The 15,237-nt window shown below is 58.0% G+C and overlaps 1 protein-coding gene across 3 annotated transcripts in view; it reads right to left on the reverse strand.

Annotated features, from left to right (window-relative positions):
• TMEM181 (transmembrane protein 181) overlaps nucleotides 1–15,237 on the reverse strand; it is a 41,584-nt gene that overhangs the window by 9,214 nt on the left and 17,133 nt on the right. For all 3 annotated transcript variants that reach the window (XR_009553612.1, XM_007516215.3, XM_060205275.1), the window contains exons 2-10: nucleotides 14,012–14,115; nucleotides 12,682–12,737; nucleotides 11,359–11,449; nucleotides 10,194–10,315; nucleotides 9,177–9,287; nucleotides 6,470–6,550; nucleotides 5,286–5,385; nucleotides 2,092–2,222; nucleotides 1,710–1,801 (exon numbers count right to left, since the gene is read on the reverse strand). Coding sequence is in view for 2 of the 3 variants with exons in the window: in XM_007516215.3 (XP_007516277.1) it covers nucleotides 1,710–1,801; nucleotides 2,092–2,222; nucleotides 5,286–5,385; nucleotides 6,470–6,550; nucleotides 9,177–9,287; nucleotides 10,194–10,315; nucleotides 11,359–11,449; nucleotides 12,682–12,737; nucleotides 14,012–14,115 (888 nt within the window). In the remaining variant the exon portion in view is untranslated. The remainder of the gene's footprint in view (nucleotides 1–1,709; nucleotides 1,802–2,091; nucleotides 2,223–5,285; nucleotides 5,386–6,469; nucleotides 6,551–9,176; nucleotides 9,288–10,193; nucleotides 10,316–11,358; nucleotides 11,450–12,681; nucleotides 12,738–14,011; nucleotides 14,116–15,237) is intronic.

A 15,237-nucleotide genomic window follows, 5' to 3' on the forward strand; every position in this document is an offset into this window, starting at 1 on the left:
TTCTGGGAAAGTGGAGCAAGATTCTTTCTGGGGTGCAAACACATTTTTATTTATTTAAATGAAAGAGAGAGAGAGAGAGAGACACGCACCAGAGCCCTGCTCAGCTCTGCTGATGTTGGTGCTGGGGATAGAACCTGGGACCTCAGAGCCTCAGGCAAGAAAGTTTTTTTGCAGAACCATTAAACTGTCTCCCTGTCTTCTCAAGCCATTTTTACAAAGTCATCTTGGGATGTGAAGGCAGGCAGTGGTACACCTGGTTGAGTGCACAGGTTACTATGCACAGGGACCCAGGTTCAAGGCCCTGTTCCCCACTTGCAGAGGGAAAGCTTTACAAGTGGTGAAGCAGGGCTGCAGGCGTCTGTCTCCCTCTCTACTTCCCACTCCCGTGATTTCTCACTGTCTCTATCCAGTAAATAAGTATATAAAAATACACACACACACTAAAAAATCAAAATCAACTGACTTAAAAAAAAAGTCATCCTGGGAGTCGGGTGGTAGCGCAGTGGGTTAAGCGCACGTGGCGCAAAGCACAAGAACAGGCGAAAGAATCCTGTTCGAGCCCCCGGCTCCCCACCTGCAGGGGAGTCGCTTCACAGGCGGTGAAGCAGGTCTGCAGGTGTCTCTCTTTCTCTCCCCCTCTCTGTCTTCCCCTCCTCTCTCCATTTCTCTCTGTCCTATCCAACCAACAACGATGACATCAAGAACAACAATAATAACTACAACAATAAAACAAGGGCAACAAAAGGGAAAATAAATATTTAAAAAAAAACTTTAAAAAACTATTTAAAAAAAAAGTCATCCTGGGGGCAGAGAGACAGCTCAGCAGGTAGGGGGCCTGCTGGGCTCCGCCCAGGTTGGAACCCTGATACCACAGAGGAGATGCTGTGGGACCAGAGGAAGCTCTGGTGCTGGTCTCCCCTCCCCTACTTTCTCCCTCTTCTAGAGGGAAAAGCAGCCTGTGGACTAGAGGGGCAGCACAGGTGAGCAGACAGGACTTGCACGCTACAGCTCTCAGGTGCCGTCCCTGGGACCCCAACAGCCAGAGCTGAAAACAGAAAGTCCCAGAGCCATGCCAAGCGGAGGGAACCCCAGGCTCTCGCTGGGGCACAGCTGTGGCGGCTGTGGTGTCTGTCCGTCTGTCCCGGCCCGGGAGCCAAGAGCCCACGGTGCTTTGTGTGAGGAACTCCCTGAGCTGCTGTTCTTAGAGCTGGCCCCCAGAAAACGGGGTCTCCCTCAGAGAAGCTAAGGAAGCAAGCCCCCACCCCACCTGCTGCCACTGTCCTTTCTGATACCCGGGTATGTGCCAGCAGCCAGACTGGGGTCATGGAGATGAGTGAGCTCACTCGGGGCCGGAAGAAGCAAGGATAGAAAGAACAGGCACAGCGCAATACCTGGGCTGGGTGTGGGGTTCCAGCAAAGCAAAGACCTCTGGGAAGGAGGGTGGGGAGGGGCCCTGCGGTCCCCGGGCAGGATGGTGGGAGAGGAGCTAAGCCGGGGTGGGCGTGTGTTGCAGACACCTGTCCCGGGGAGGAGAGCCTGCAGCCCTGTGCCAACGAGTGTCCTGGAAACCACTCGCCTCCCAAGAAGAGAAGCCCCGCATTTGCCGAGACCCCCGTGTCCCCCTCGCACCCCCAGGACAAACCCAACCGCCCTAGGAAGCCCCCCTCCCAGCCTGTCCAAACCCCACCCAGCCCAGCCCCCCCACTCACGTCTGCCAGATGCCCAGCGTGGCGGCCGCCAGCCACAGCAGCCCCACGATGCAGAGCTTGGGCAGGTAGAAGGTCAGACACCTTCTCTCCCCCTGGGGGGCCAGAGCGGGTGGGTGTCAGAGTCCCCCCCCGGGGTGGAGGGTGGGGACTCTGGGTGGGTGTGGCCCCCAGGGTGGGGGACCCTGGGACCCCCGGGTGAGGGGATGGTGGCTTCCAGGGCAGGGTGGGGGGGTAGGGAAGGATGAGGGTGCCCAGAATGGAGGATGGGGGGGCTTCCAGGTGGGGGGTGGAGTCCCAGCAGGATGATGGGTGGGGGCCCCAGGGTGGGGGCATGGGGCCCCAGGGCAGGGTGAGAGGTGGGGGTCCTCAGGTGGGGGCTCACCTGCACACGGATGCCATGGTATATGCACAGCCAGAAGAGCAGCAGGGCGCACAGGAACAGAGACTGGAAGAGGGCGTCCAGCATCCCCGGGAACCAGCTGGTCAGCAGGAAGGACAGCGGGAAGAAGGGGTCTGTGGGAGAGAGCTGGTCAGCAGGAAGGACAGCGGGAAGAAGGGGTCTGTGGGGGAGAGCTGGTCAGCGGAAGGACAGCGGGAAGAAGGGGTCTGTGGGGGAGAGCTGGTCAGCGGAAGGACAGCGGGAGGAAGGGGTCTGCGGGGGGAGAGCTGGTCAGCGGAAGGACAGCGGGAAGAAGGGGTCTGCGGGGGGAGAGCTGGTCAGCGGAAGGACAGCGGGAAGAAGGGGTCTGCGGGGGGAGAGCTGGTCAGCGGAAGGACAGCGGGAAGAAGGGGTCTGCGGGGGGAGAGCTGGTCAGCGGAAGGACAGCGGGAAGAAGGGGTCTGCGGGGGGAGAGCTGGTCAGCGGAAGGACAGCGGGAAGAAGGGGTCTGCGGGGGGAGAGCTGGTCAGCGGAAGGACAGCGGGAAGAAGGGGTCTACGGGGGGAGAGCTGGTCAGCGGAAGGACAGCGGGAAGAAGGGGTCTGCGGGGGGAGAGCTGGTCAGCGGAAGGACAGCGGGAAGAAGGGGTCTGTGGGGGAGAGCTGGTCAGCGGAAGGACAGCGGGAAGAAGGGGTCTGCGGGGGGAGAGCTGGTCAGCGGAAGGACAGCGGGAAGAAGGGGTCTGCGGGGCAGAGCTGGTCAGCGGAAGGACAGCGGGAAGAAGGGGTCTGCGGGGGAGAGCTGGTCAGCGGAAGAACAGCGGGAAGAAGGGGTCTGCGGGGGAGAGCTGGTCAGCGGAAGGACAGCGGGAAGAAGGGGTCTGCGGGGGGAGAGCTGGTCAGCGGAAGGACAGCGGGAAGAAGGGGTCTGCGGGGGAGAGCTGGTCAGCGGAAGGACAGCGGGAAGAAGGGGTCTGCGGGGGAGAGCTGGTCAGCGGAAGGACAGCGGGAAGAAGGGGTCTGCGGGGGAGAGCTGGTCAGCGGAAGGACAGCGGGAAGAAGGGGTCTGCGGGGGAGAGCTGGTCAGCGGAAGGACAGCGGGAAGAAGGGGTCTGTGGGGGAGAGCTGGTCAGCGGAAGGACAGTGGGAAGAAGGGGTCTGCGGGGGAGAGCTGGTCAGCGGAAGGACAGCGGGAAGAAGGGGTCTGCGGGGGGAGAGCTGGTCAGCGGAAGGACAGCGGGAAGAAGGGGTCTGCGGGGGAGAGCTGGTCAGCGGAAGGACAGCGGGAAGAAAGGGGTCTGTGGGGGAGAGCTGGTCAGCGGAAGGACAGCGGGAAGAAGGGGTCTGCGGGGGGAGAGCTGGTCAGCGGAAGGACAGCGGGAAGAAGGGGTCTGTGGGGGAGAGCTGGTCAGCGGAAGGACAGCGGGAAGAAGGGGTCTGCGGGGGAGAGCTGGTCAGCAGGAAGGACAGCAGGGAGACGGGGTCCGTGGGGGGAGGGGGGTTGTGAGTACCAGCAAGGGGACAGCCCTGGGGGTCAGGGATGTGCAAGAGGGGCCAGGTTCTCCGGTCATCTTGTCCTGTAGGTCCAGGGACCCATCCTGTTTTGGCCAGGGATCAACAGTGGATGCTGGAACCCCTCCTCCTGCAGGTCTGGAGCCCCTGGCTGTCACAGTGTTGGGGGGGGGGACACCCGGTGGAGCTGCCACCCTCAGCCCACCTCCAAGATGCTGCGCCAGGCTGTGACCATGGCGCTGCCACCCGTCCCTGTAGGCTACATGGCAGCTGCTGACTGTGACACAGCACCACTGCCATGGGCTGATGTCACCGGGGATGACGTCACTTGGGTTGATGTCACTGGGCAGCGATGTCATTCCCAGGGGCTGATCTCACTCAGAGATGCTGTCACTGGGGTGACGCAATTCCCAGACTGATGTCACTTGGTGATGACGTCATTCCCACAAGCTGATATCGCTCCTGGATGATGTCATTCCTACAGGCACGGGGGTGCTGCATCTGTGCCTAGCAGGGCCACAGACTCCTTAGCAGTGAGACCTCCTGCTCACAGGCCTGGGCACTGAGCCCCAGGCCTCCCAGGTAGAGCTCCTGACTCACCGTCTCCCCCAGAGCTGTCTGTGACTTGTACCTGGTGCCCCATCTTGTATGTGTGTGTCACTCTCACATAGAGCTAAGCAGAAAAGTTATCTGTATTAATTTCCCTTTTTTAATGTTTATTTATTGCCTTTTGTTGCCCTTGTTGTTTTATTGTTGTAGTTACTATTGCTGTCATCGTTGTTGGATAGGACAGAGAGAAATGGAGAGAGGAGAAGACAGAGAGGGGGAGAGAAAGACAGACACCTGCAGACCTGCTTCATCGCCTGTGAAGCAACTCCCCTGCAGGTGGGGAGCTGGGGGCTCGAACCGGGATCCTTATGTCCGTCAGTCCTTGCGCTTTGTGCCACCTGCACTTAACCCGCTGCGCTACCGCCCGACTCCCTAATTTCCCTTTTTATTGCCACCAGGGTTCATGCCAGCAGGATGGACCCACCAATATCAGTGGCTTCTTTTTCCTTTTTCTCTCTTTATTTGATGGAACTGAGAGAAATGGAGAGGGGAGGGGGAGGCGGGGGGGAGAGAGAGACAGAGAGACACCTGCAGACCTGCTTCAACACTTGTGAAGCTTCCCCCATGCAGGTTGGGAGTGGGGCTCGAACTTGAGTCCTTAGTATGGTGATGTGTGCACTTAAGCTTTTTTTTTTAAAAAAAACTTTAAAAAAAAAGTATGTAGTCTTGGGATGGTGAACTGTAGGCCTGTAGGTGCAAAGCTTTGCTCTTCCCCCAGCCTCCAGATTTGGTTCTCGGTTGCCAGTTTTTGCTTTTGAAAGCAGTGACAGGGAGTGAACCCAGGGCCCACACCTCCTCAGTGCTTCCCAACTTAACTTTTTAAAACTCTCTGTTTACAGAAAGAACAAATAGTAAGAGAGACCACAGCACTGCCCCACCAGCCACAGAGCCTTCCCAGTGCTGTCTGCGGCGCTCCCCTGGGGTGCTGGGGCTGGAACCCAGGGCCTCATGTCTGAGGCACGTGCTCAGCCTGGAGGTGAGCTGGCCCCCAGCACCCCCGGCTGCCAGGCTCATAGGCTTTTTGAGGGGTCTGCCGTCCGGCCTTTGCACGAGGAGCACTGGGCGGGGAGCACTCACCATTGTAGAGCAGCAACAGGGGCAGGAGCACCGACATCCACTTCTGCTCGATGCCCCAGTCCCTCATGGAGAACTTGCGCAGGGAGTGAGCGAACAGGCACTGCGGGTGGGTGGGCGGCCGGCCGGCAGGGGGCATCAGCTCCCGGACCCCAAGCCCACCCCGCCATCCCCGACACCCCCCCACTGTTCTCAGGGCACCCAGGGACTGAGGGGGGCTGCAGCCGGGCCCTCCCTGCTCTCTCCAGGACAGGAGGGACAGACGGACACAGGCTCTCTGCGCATGGGGACGCACCCCCCTCCCCGGCTGGGCTGTTGTCAGGACCGCGCAGGCTGTCTCTGTCCCCGCACCTGTCCCCGCACCGTTCCGGAAGCATCTGCTGGTGGGGAGCCCCAGGACTCGCACTCAAGGTCAGAGATCACATTAATGTCTTTCTTTTTCCCCTTTGTTTCCTTTTTTATTCTTTTTTCCTTTTTAACCTTATTTACTTATTATTGGACAGAGACAGAGAAACTGAGATGGGAGGGAGGGGGAGAGAGAGAGAGAGAGAGAGATGCCTGCAGCCCTGCTTCACCGCTTATGAATTTTTCCTCTTGCAGATGGGGAGTGGGAGCTTGAACCCGGGTGCTTACGCATGGCAATGTGTGCACTTAACCAGGTAAACCACCACCTGCCCCCTTCCTTCCTTCCTTCCTTCCTTCCTTCCTTCTTCCCTTCCTCTCACTCTTTTTCTCCCTCTTTCTCTCTCTCTCTCACACACATCTTTTTCTTCACTTTCTGTTCTTTTAAACAGAGACAGAGAGACAGAGTATGAAAGAGATCACAGCACCAGAGCTTCCTTCAATGCGGCAGGGGCCGGGCTTGATCCCAGGTCTCACACGGAACAGCAGCACACTGTATAGGTGAGCTACTTCAATGGCCCGGCTGCATTCTTTTTCAAACGCTTCCCCAGAGAGAGAGAAAGAGAGTGAGAGGAGAGAGAGAGAGACAGAGAGACAGAGACAGACATCACCACACCAGAGCTTCCACTGGTGCAGTGGGACTCTCTCATTAGATGCCAGGGCTGGGACCCAGCAGTGCCTGGGGCAATATAGGCGTCCTTCCCTGACATGGAAGGTCTGATGGATGGACAGACCTGTGGCCGCCGGGAGCGTCAGGGCCGTGTGGACGGGGCGGTGACACTCACGGTAATGATGAAGGTGAACACCACGAAGATGAAACGGAACCAGATCTGCAGCTGCGAGAAGGCCGGGTCGTAGGTCTTCCACTGAAAGGGAGGGTGTCAGGGAGCAAAGTCACAGAGTGGCCACCCTCCCTGTGACCATGATAGTGGCTCTGTGTGTGTGTGGGGGGGCTGGGAGGTGTCCCAGCAAACCCCGCATCTAACCTTACAGACAGCATGGAGTCTCTGCAGGGAGAAGTGGCCTGTGCAGGAAGAGGACATACCCCTGGGAGCTCTGGGACCAGCGGCCACACACACCGCTGTCTTCCCCAGAAGAGCCTTCAGCTGCCAGAGCCCTGGCACGCAGTGCATTTCATTCGACTTTAAGATTTCATGGACTCATTTGACAGAGACAGAGAAAAAGGAGAGACGGAGAGGGAGAGAGGCTCCTGCAGACCTGCACCTCTGCTCGTGAAGCTCCCCCACCCCAGCTCCCTGAGCATGGTGTCCTGTTTGTCACCATCTGACCTTATCCATTTTACTTACTTATTTATCTGCTTAGTGATTGATTGCCTCCAGGGTTACTGCTGGGGCTCGGTGCCTGCACTGCGAATCCACTGCTCCTGGAGGCCATTTTTTCCCTTTTGTTGCCCTTTTTATCATTGTTACTATTATTGTTGTTGTTGGACGGGACAGAGAGAAATGGAAAGAGGAGGGGAAGACAGAGGGGGAGAGAAAGACAGACACCTGCAGACCTGCTTCACCGCCTGTGAAACGACTCCCCTGCAGGTGGGGAGGTGGGGGCTCGAACCGGGATTCTTACGCCAGTCCTTGCACTTTGTGCCACGTACGCTTAACCCACTGAGCTACCACCTGATTCCCCCCTCTCCCTTTAACACAGGGGCGCTGGGGAGAGACTCAGGAGGTCATACACACCCAGTGCCATAGAGTGGCCTCCCTGGCCCAGTTTAAGATTTATAGACTTATTCTGGGGACTTATGCTGGGGACCAAACCCGGGACCTCAAGCTATTAGTCCAGTGCGCTCACCACTGGGCAACCCCCCACACAAGAGGAAGTGGACTCTTGAGACACAGGAAGGAGGTCAGACTCCCCGTAGGAGGGACAGGGATGTGGGAAAGGAAGATGAAGACTGTCAACCCACTTCCAGACTCAGCACCAGGCCTGGGGAGACGACACTACATAGGACCCAGCATCACAGAGGAAGATGGATAGGCAGGCAGACAGACAGATGTTAGACAGATGAGAGAAGACTGACAGAAAGATGAGTGGGTAGTCCAAGAGGTGGCACAGTGGATAAGGCTTCGGTCTCTCAAGCATGAGATCCCAAGTTCAATCCCCAGAAGCACATGTACCAGAGTGATGTCTGGTTCTCTCTCTCCTATCATTTCTCATGAATAAATAAAATCTTTTTTCAAAAAAAAAGGAAAGAAAAGACAATCTTTAAAAAAAAAAAAGAAAGAAAGATGGGGGGGTCAGGTGGTAGCACAGTGGGTTAAGCACACGTGGCACAAAGTGCAAGGACCAGCGTAAGGACCCTGGTTCAAGCCCCTGCTCCCCACCTGCAGGGGAGTCGCTTCACAGACGATGAAGCAGGTCTGCAGGTGTCTGTCTTTCTCTCCCCCTCTCTGTCCTCCCCTCCTCTCTCCATTTCTCTCTGTCCTATCCAACAACAAACGACATCAACAACAACAATAATAACCACAAAGGCAACAAAAGGGGGGAAAAGTGGCCTCCAGGAGCAGTGGATTCATGGTGCAGGCACAGAGCCCCAGCAATAACCCTGGAGGCAAAAAAAATAAAATTAAATTAAAATTAAAAAAAAGAAAGATCACTGGTAGATGAGGGTGGTAGACAGATAACTAGCTAGATTTGTTGATAGATGACAGGTAGATAAATCACAGACAAATAGATACATAGACAGAAAGACAGATAAATAGATAAGAGAAAGTAGGGGGTCAGGCGGTAGCGCAGTGGGTTAAGCACACGTGGAGCAAAGCACAAGGACCGGAGTAACGATCCTGATTTGAGTCCCCGGCTCCCCACCTGCAGTGGGGTCTTTTCACAGGCGGTGAAGCAGGTCTGCAGGTGTCTGTCTTTCTCTCCCCCTCTCTGTCTTCCCCTCCTCTCTCCATGTCTCTCTGTCCTATCCAACAACAATGACATCAAGAACAACAACAACAATTAAAAAAAAAGACAACAAAAGGGAAAATAAATATTTAAAGAGAGAGAGAGAAAGGAGAGACAGAAAGACATCCCATAACTGAAGTTTCCATGATGGTAGGGGTCAGGCTCGGACCTGGAGTGTGCAAAGCAAGGGCACTGAACAGGTGAGCTATTTCGCCTGCCTGCCTGCCTGCCTGCCTGCCTTCCTCCCTCCCTCCCATTCTCCCTCCCTTTTTTTACCCATGTGGCACCAGGCCTCACGCACATGTGATTCTGCTATCAGCCTCCCTGGTCCTCGTTCTTGTTCTTTTATTGGAGAGAAAGGGAGAGGAGACTGGACAGTAGCGCACAAGGATGTGGGTTCGAGCCCCCGGTCCCCACCTGCAGGGGAGAAGCTTCACAAGCAGTGAAGCAGGGCTGCAGGTGTCTCCTGTCTCTTTCCCTCTCAATCTCCCCGCTCCCTGCTCAATTTGTCAGTGTCTCCCACAGCCCCATACAAGCAGACTCTGCGGGCAGCAGGTGAGAACCGCGGCGGCCGGGACTCACCGTGAAGTTCAAGGCCTTGACGGGCCGTCGCAGGTGCTCGAAGCCCACGATGACGGTGTACTGCGTGTAGTTCAGGTAGCCTAGGTGCATCACCACCATCTCGGCGCACGTCTGCGGGGCGGGGGGCGCGGGGCGTGGGGTGTCGGGAAGGCACATCAGCCGGCACCCGTCACAGGGTGCCACTCAGGGTCGGGGCGGGGACGGTGCTTGAGCCCCAGGAGGGCAGGGCCCAGGCAAAAAGAAAAAAAAAATACCGTTCTTCTCAGGAAGAACAGACCAGGGCAAGGGAGTTACCAGTAGCATCATGGTTCAGTCAAAGACTCTCCTGCCTGAGGCTCTGAGGTTCAATCCCCAGCACCACCAGCCAGAGTTCAGCAGGACTCTGGACAGTCACCCACCGCACCCAACCCCTTTCTCCTACTCTCTGGGTTTTCTGTTTGTTTCCTTTTTAAACTTCTTTCTTTCATTACCTTTACTTATTATTGGATTGAGACAAAGAGAAATTGAGAGGAGAGGAGAAGATAGAGAGGAAGAGAGAGACACCTGCAGCCCTGCCTCACCACTCACAGAGCTTTCCCTCTGCAGGTGGGGACTGGGGACTTGAGCCGGGTCCTTGAGCGCTGTCACATGGCTCAACCAGGTGCGCCACCACCTGGCCCCTCCTCTTTCTCTGTCTCTCAATTCAAACTAAGTAAATAGGGAGCCAGGTGCTGACACACCCAGACAAGCGCACGTATTACAAAGCGTCAGACCCCAGGTTCGAGCCCTGAATCCCCACCTGCAGGGGGAAGCTCCACGAGTGCGGAGGCAGGGCTGCAGGTGTCTCTGTCTCTCTCCCTACCTCCTCCTTTCCTCTCAATTTCTTTCTGTCTTGTCAAATAAAATAGAAAGGAAATAAACAACAAAGTAAAACAACAACAAAAACAAAAGTGCCGGGTTCAGTCCCCCACTCCACCACGAGCCGGAGTGCTGGGGGGGAGGGGAGGGAAGGCACGGCGGGGTGGGGGCAGCACTCACCCCTGCGCAGGTGAGGGTACGGGTGTGGTTGTGGACCTTGCTGTGGACGAACATGGTGGTGCCGTCCTGCCCGACGCCGTCCACCTTCACTGTCAGGGGGAAGCTCACCTGCATAGACGTCTCTGAGGAGACACGTGGGGGTCACCCGCCGTGCCCCGCCACCACACACAAGGACTGAGTGCTGTCACGCTGTCACACCCCTCCTGTCTTTACTGTCGTTTTAGACCAAAGCAAACAGGCTTCCCGGGCCGGCAGGACAGCCGGCTGGACAGTACACCTGCTCGGCTGTGTCTGGACCCAGGTTCTGGCCCAGCTCTTGCTGCATTACAGGGAGAGTCAGGGCTATAGGGTCGGACTGTTTCTCTCTCTCCATCTCTCTCTATCTCTCTGAAAAACAAAAGTTGGTTTGGAGTGGTGAAGCAGCAGCAGCAAAAAAATACTTATCTTTATTTTCTTAATTTAGTATTTTTCAGATCAAATGCTCGTTGTTGAACAAAAACAAACAAAATCTGAGACCAAGAAATATATAACTGGCACTGGGGCCAGGAGAGACCTCACCTAGGAGAGGGCATGCTCTGCTAGGCCTGAGGTCTTGGGGTCAACCCCCAACACCATGTGCAGCACCCAAGGAGCCCATGGAGGGTGGGGCAGGGCTGGGCTGTGGGGTCTCTCTTCTCTCAGCACCATGCACAGCACCCAGGGAGCCCCATGGAGAGTGGGCAGGGCTGTGGGGGTCTCTTCTCTCAGCACCATGCACAGCACCCAGGAAGCCCCATGGAGAGTGGGGCAGGGCTATGGGGTGCTAAAAGGGTTCCCCTATGACATAGGAGGTGGGAGAGCCTGCTGTGGGTTGCCCCTCACCCTAGCCATTATGGGCAAGCTGTCACCCATGTCCAGACACTGCCAGATGTCCCTGCAGATGGAGGCATTGCCCACCCAAGGGCAGCCCACCCTGAACCCCAGCCCAGACCTCCCGGAGCAAGGCCACAGCTGCCACTCCTACCATGGCCCCCAAGGAAAAGCAGCTCCCCACCAACTGCAGGACCTTCAAGGACACTGAAGGGTGTCTGCAATGTCCCGAGTTTCCCAGTGGGGTGAAGCCCACACAGCAACCAGCCAGGGTCCCCGTGAGGCCTTGAAGGCCCAGCCCCAGCTCAGCTCACACCTTTGGGCTGGTCCAACTCCACAACGCACGTCAGCCACAGCTGCTGGTTATACGTGGACAGAGGGTTCGAGATGATCTGAATGGGCTTCAGCTGAGGCAGAAGGAAGGGGGTGTGTCAGGGGTTTCAAGACCACCTAGTGGGGTAGGGGGGTGACTTTCCCCCTCCCCCATGGGATAAACCCACCCCTCCTTCCGAGAGGAGAGGGAACTCTGTCTCTGGGCATCACTTCTGGACCTCTGTGCTGGCAGGCCCCCGCCCCATGCAAGGCCACCAGAAGCCACCATGGAGAACCTCCTGGGGGGGTGGTGGTGGTGATACACCCAGTTAAGCGCACAAAGTACTCTGCTCAAGGACCGCATAAGGATCCCAGTTCGAGCCCCGGCTCCCCACCTGCAGGGGGATCCTTCACAGGCGGTGAAGCAGGTCTGCAGGTGTCTGTCTTTCTCTCTCCCTCTCTGTCTCTCCCTCCTCTCTCCATTTCTTTCTGTCCTATCCAATAAAATGGAAAAACATGGCCACTGGGAGCGGTGGCTTTGTAGTGCTGGCACTGAGCCCCAACAATAACCCTGGAGGCAAAAAGAGAGAACCCCAAGATGGGTGGGTGAGGGCGCATCTGCTAAAGTGATAAGGGGAGGGGGCACCGGAGAAGTGTCGTCATGGACACAGGTGACTACACCTCAGGTACCACGTCTTCCGTCCCAGGATGTCAGATGTGAGTCTGTCATATTCAGCTTTGGGGGGGGGGTCTCAGCACCCCCCAGAGACAAAGATCAGAGTGCTGTGTGTAGTCTCCAGAAGACTCGGGGGGGGGGGGGGCTGGATTCTTCTGGAAGGCCTCAGCCAAACCCCAGGGGGGTGCAGGGGACACAGTCTGTGGGCAGCTGGCCTGAGCTTCCAGAAGATGAGCTCCCGGGGGGGGGGTCTGTCCTGGGGGTGCCGGCCCCAGCAGTTCTGGGTGTAGGGTGTCTCTCCAAAGCCTGCCCGGCACAGCAGACGCTTGGCCAGGACACTCAGGGTACAGAGCGCTCCCAGAAGCTGGGAGTAGCAGACAGACAGACTGACGGCCAGTCGTCTTGGGACACTTTCCACTTTTTTTTGAAGACCACAAGGGAGGAGATCTGACAGGGAGCTGGGAGAAAGGAGACAGAGCATCCTGGGAGAGGGCTGGGCTCTCGGGTGTGGGGTAGCTTCTGCTGGGGTAGAACGGCCAGAGGCACATGTGGACAGAAGGACAGAGGGACAGGCATCGTGGGAGCCTGCAGAGGGCCTGGCACCCCCACCCCCAGCAAGGACCCCCACCTCTCCACCACAAACCCTCTCACCTTCTTGCTGTTGCTCAGGGAGAAGTTGGCTGCTGACGTCTGGATGACCTGGGGCCCTGGACATGGGAAGGGGTGGGGGGTCAGAAGCTTCTGGAAGGGGGCATGCTCCACATGGGGGTGAGACACACGAGGCCAGACGCCCACTCCCTGCCCATTCCCACTCCCATGCACAGCACCCAGGGAGCCCCATGGAGGGTGGGCAGGGCTGTGGGGGTCTCTCCTCTCTCAGCACCATGGACAGCACCCAGGGAGCCCCATGGAGGGTGGGCAGGGCTGTGGGGTCTCTCCTCTCTCAGCACCATGCACAGCACCCAGGGAGGCCCATGGAGGGTGGAGCAGGGCTGTGGGGTCTCTCCTCTCTCAGCACCATGCACAGCACCCAGGGAGCCCCATGGAGGGTGGGAAGGGCTGTGGGGTCTCTCCTCTCTCAGCACCATGCACAGCACCCAGGGAGCCCCATGGAGGGTGGAGCAGGGCTGTGGGGGTCTCTCCTCTCTCAGCACCATGCACAGCACCCAGGGAGCCCCATGGAGGGTGGGCAGGGCTGTGGGGTCTCTCCTCTCTCAGCACCATGGACAGCACCCAGGGAGCCCCATGGAGGGTGGAGCAGGGCTGTGGGGTCTCTCCTCTCAGCACCAGGCACAGCACCCAGGGAGCCCCATGGAGGGTGGAGCAGGGCTGTGGGGTCTCTCCTCTCTCAGCACCAGGCACAGCACCCAGGGAGCCCCATGGAGGGTGGGCAGGGCTGTGGGGTCTCTCCTCTCTCAGCACCATGGACAGCACCCAGGGAGCCCCATGGAGGGTGGAGCAGGGCTGTGGGGTCTCTCCTCTCTCAGCACCATGCACAGCACCCAGGGAGCCCCATGGAGGGTGGAGCAGGGCTGTGGGGTCTCTCTCTCAGCACCATGCACAGCACCCAGGGAGCCCCATGGAGGGTGGGGCAGGGTTGTGAGAGATATTTCTCTCTCCCTCTCTCTCTCTCCCTCTCCCTCTCTCTCTCTCAGTACAAAGAATATGGCAGCTGTGCCAGAGGCTGCTCTGAGAGATAAGTCACGACTCCCTGCTCCCCATCCCGACCCGCAAGTCCCACTAACAGCCTGGCCCCCCAAGTGTCAGGAGGGAGGTTGGTCACCCCAGTGGAGGTGCTTCTGGGGGCAGGGAACAGAGGGGCAGGGGGGAAGGTGTTTCCCAGAGGCCTGCACAGCTGTGGCTGAGGGTGGCGCTGGGGGTTGAGCCTGGCCCCTCAGAGCCTCAGGCAGGAGCCGCGCTCAGCGCTCTGGCCCATCACGTACACAGGTGTGCTCAGTACTCAGTGCTCAGGGGCACTCACCTCGGATGCCCACAAAGACGGTCAGCCCAAAGCAGAGGAAGAAGACCACGAAGACCAACACAAACTGGCGCTTGGACAGAGTGTAGAGCCGCATGGGGGCCAGCCTGGAGGGAGAGGTACGAGCACCCAGTCTTGGCCTCCACCCCAGCTCACAGCCCCCCACCCCAAGCCATGCCCTCATCTCGACACAGGCTGCTCACCCCAGCTCACAGGCCCCCAGCCCAACACAGGCCTCCCCACCCCAAGTCACAGCCCCCCACCCCAGGACTGTCGGCCCCACACAGCAGACCAAGGCTTCTGGATGAGGTGCCAGCCCACAGGGGACCCCAGGCCCCCAGGCCCCCAGGGTGGGTGCACCCTGCCAAGTGCCCTCAAGGCCCGGGAGCCTCTAGGTGACACTCCGAGGAGGAAGGGGGCTGGATCTGAGTTCAGCCCGATGACAGCGGCCCAGGTGACAGTGGTCCAGGTGACAGTGGTCCAGGTGACGGTGACCCAGTCGGGGACAGGAACCCCTCCCCTCACCATTTCTGCAGTCCCAGCCTCGGCATGCCCAGTGCCCCCTCACATCCAACTGCCCATCTTATCTTCCGAGAGACAGAGACCCCACAGCACAACCCCCCCATCCACGGAGCTCCCTGGTGCCATGCATGATGCTCCCAGGGGGTGCTGGGACTTGAACCTAGGGTCTCCTGCACAGCAAGCAGTGCTCTACCAGGTCAACCCTCTCCTGGCCCTCAGAATCCAGACACGGTGGGGGGAGGCTGAATGCACACCTGCTAAGGACCAGGGTTCGAGCACCCGCTCCCCACCTGCAGGGGGATAGCTTCACAAGTGGTGAAGCAGGGCTGCAGGTGTCTCTCGTTCTCTGTTCCTCTCTATCTCCCCCTCCGCTCTCTATCTCTCTCTTTCTCTAGCCAATAAAATAGAAAGTGGGGGGAGGGGATAATGGCCACCAGGAGCAGTGGATTTGCAGTGTCAGCACAGAACCCCGTGACAACCCTGGAAGTGGGTAAAATTAAGAAATTTTCAAAAAGTCACATGTGGAGAGAAGGTGGGGGCAGGGTGCCCAGAGGTGACACTCCCAACATGTCGCCTCCGGAGACCCAGGACCCCGAAGAGATGAAAGACCTTTCTTTTTCTTTGCCTCCGCCCGCCATGAATCCACCGCTCCTGGAGGCCATCTTTTCCCTTTTGTTGCCCTTGTTGTTTCTCATTGTTCTTCTTAT

Source organism: Erinaceus europaeus, chromosome 13 (genome assembly GCF_950295315.1).
Source record: "Erinaceus europaeus chromosome 13, mEriEur2.1, whole genome shotgun sequence".
In the NCBI taxonomy this organism is placed as follows: Eukaryota; Metazoa; Chordata; class Mammalia; order Eulipotyphla; family Erinaceidae; genus Erinaceus; species Erinaceus europaeus.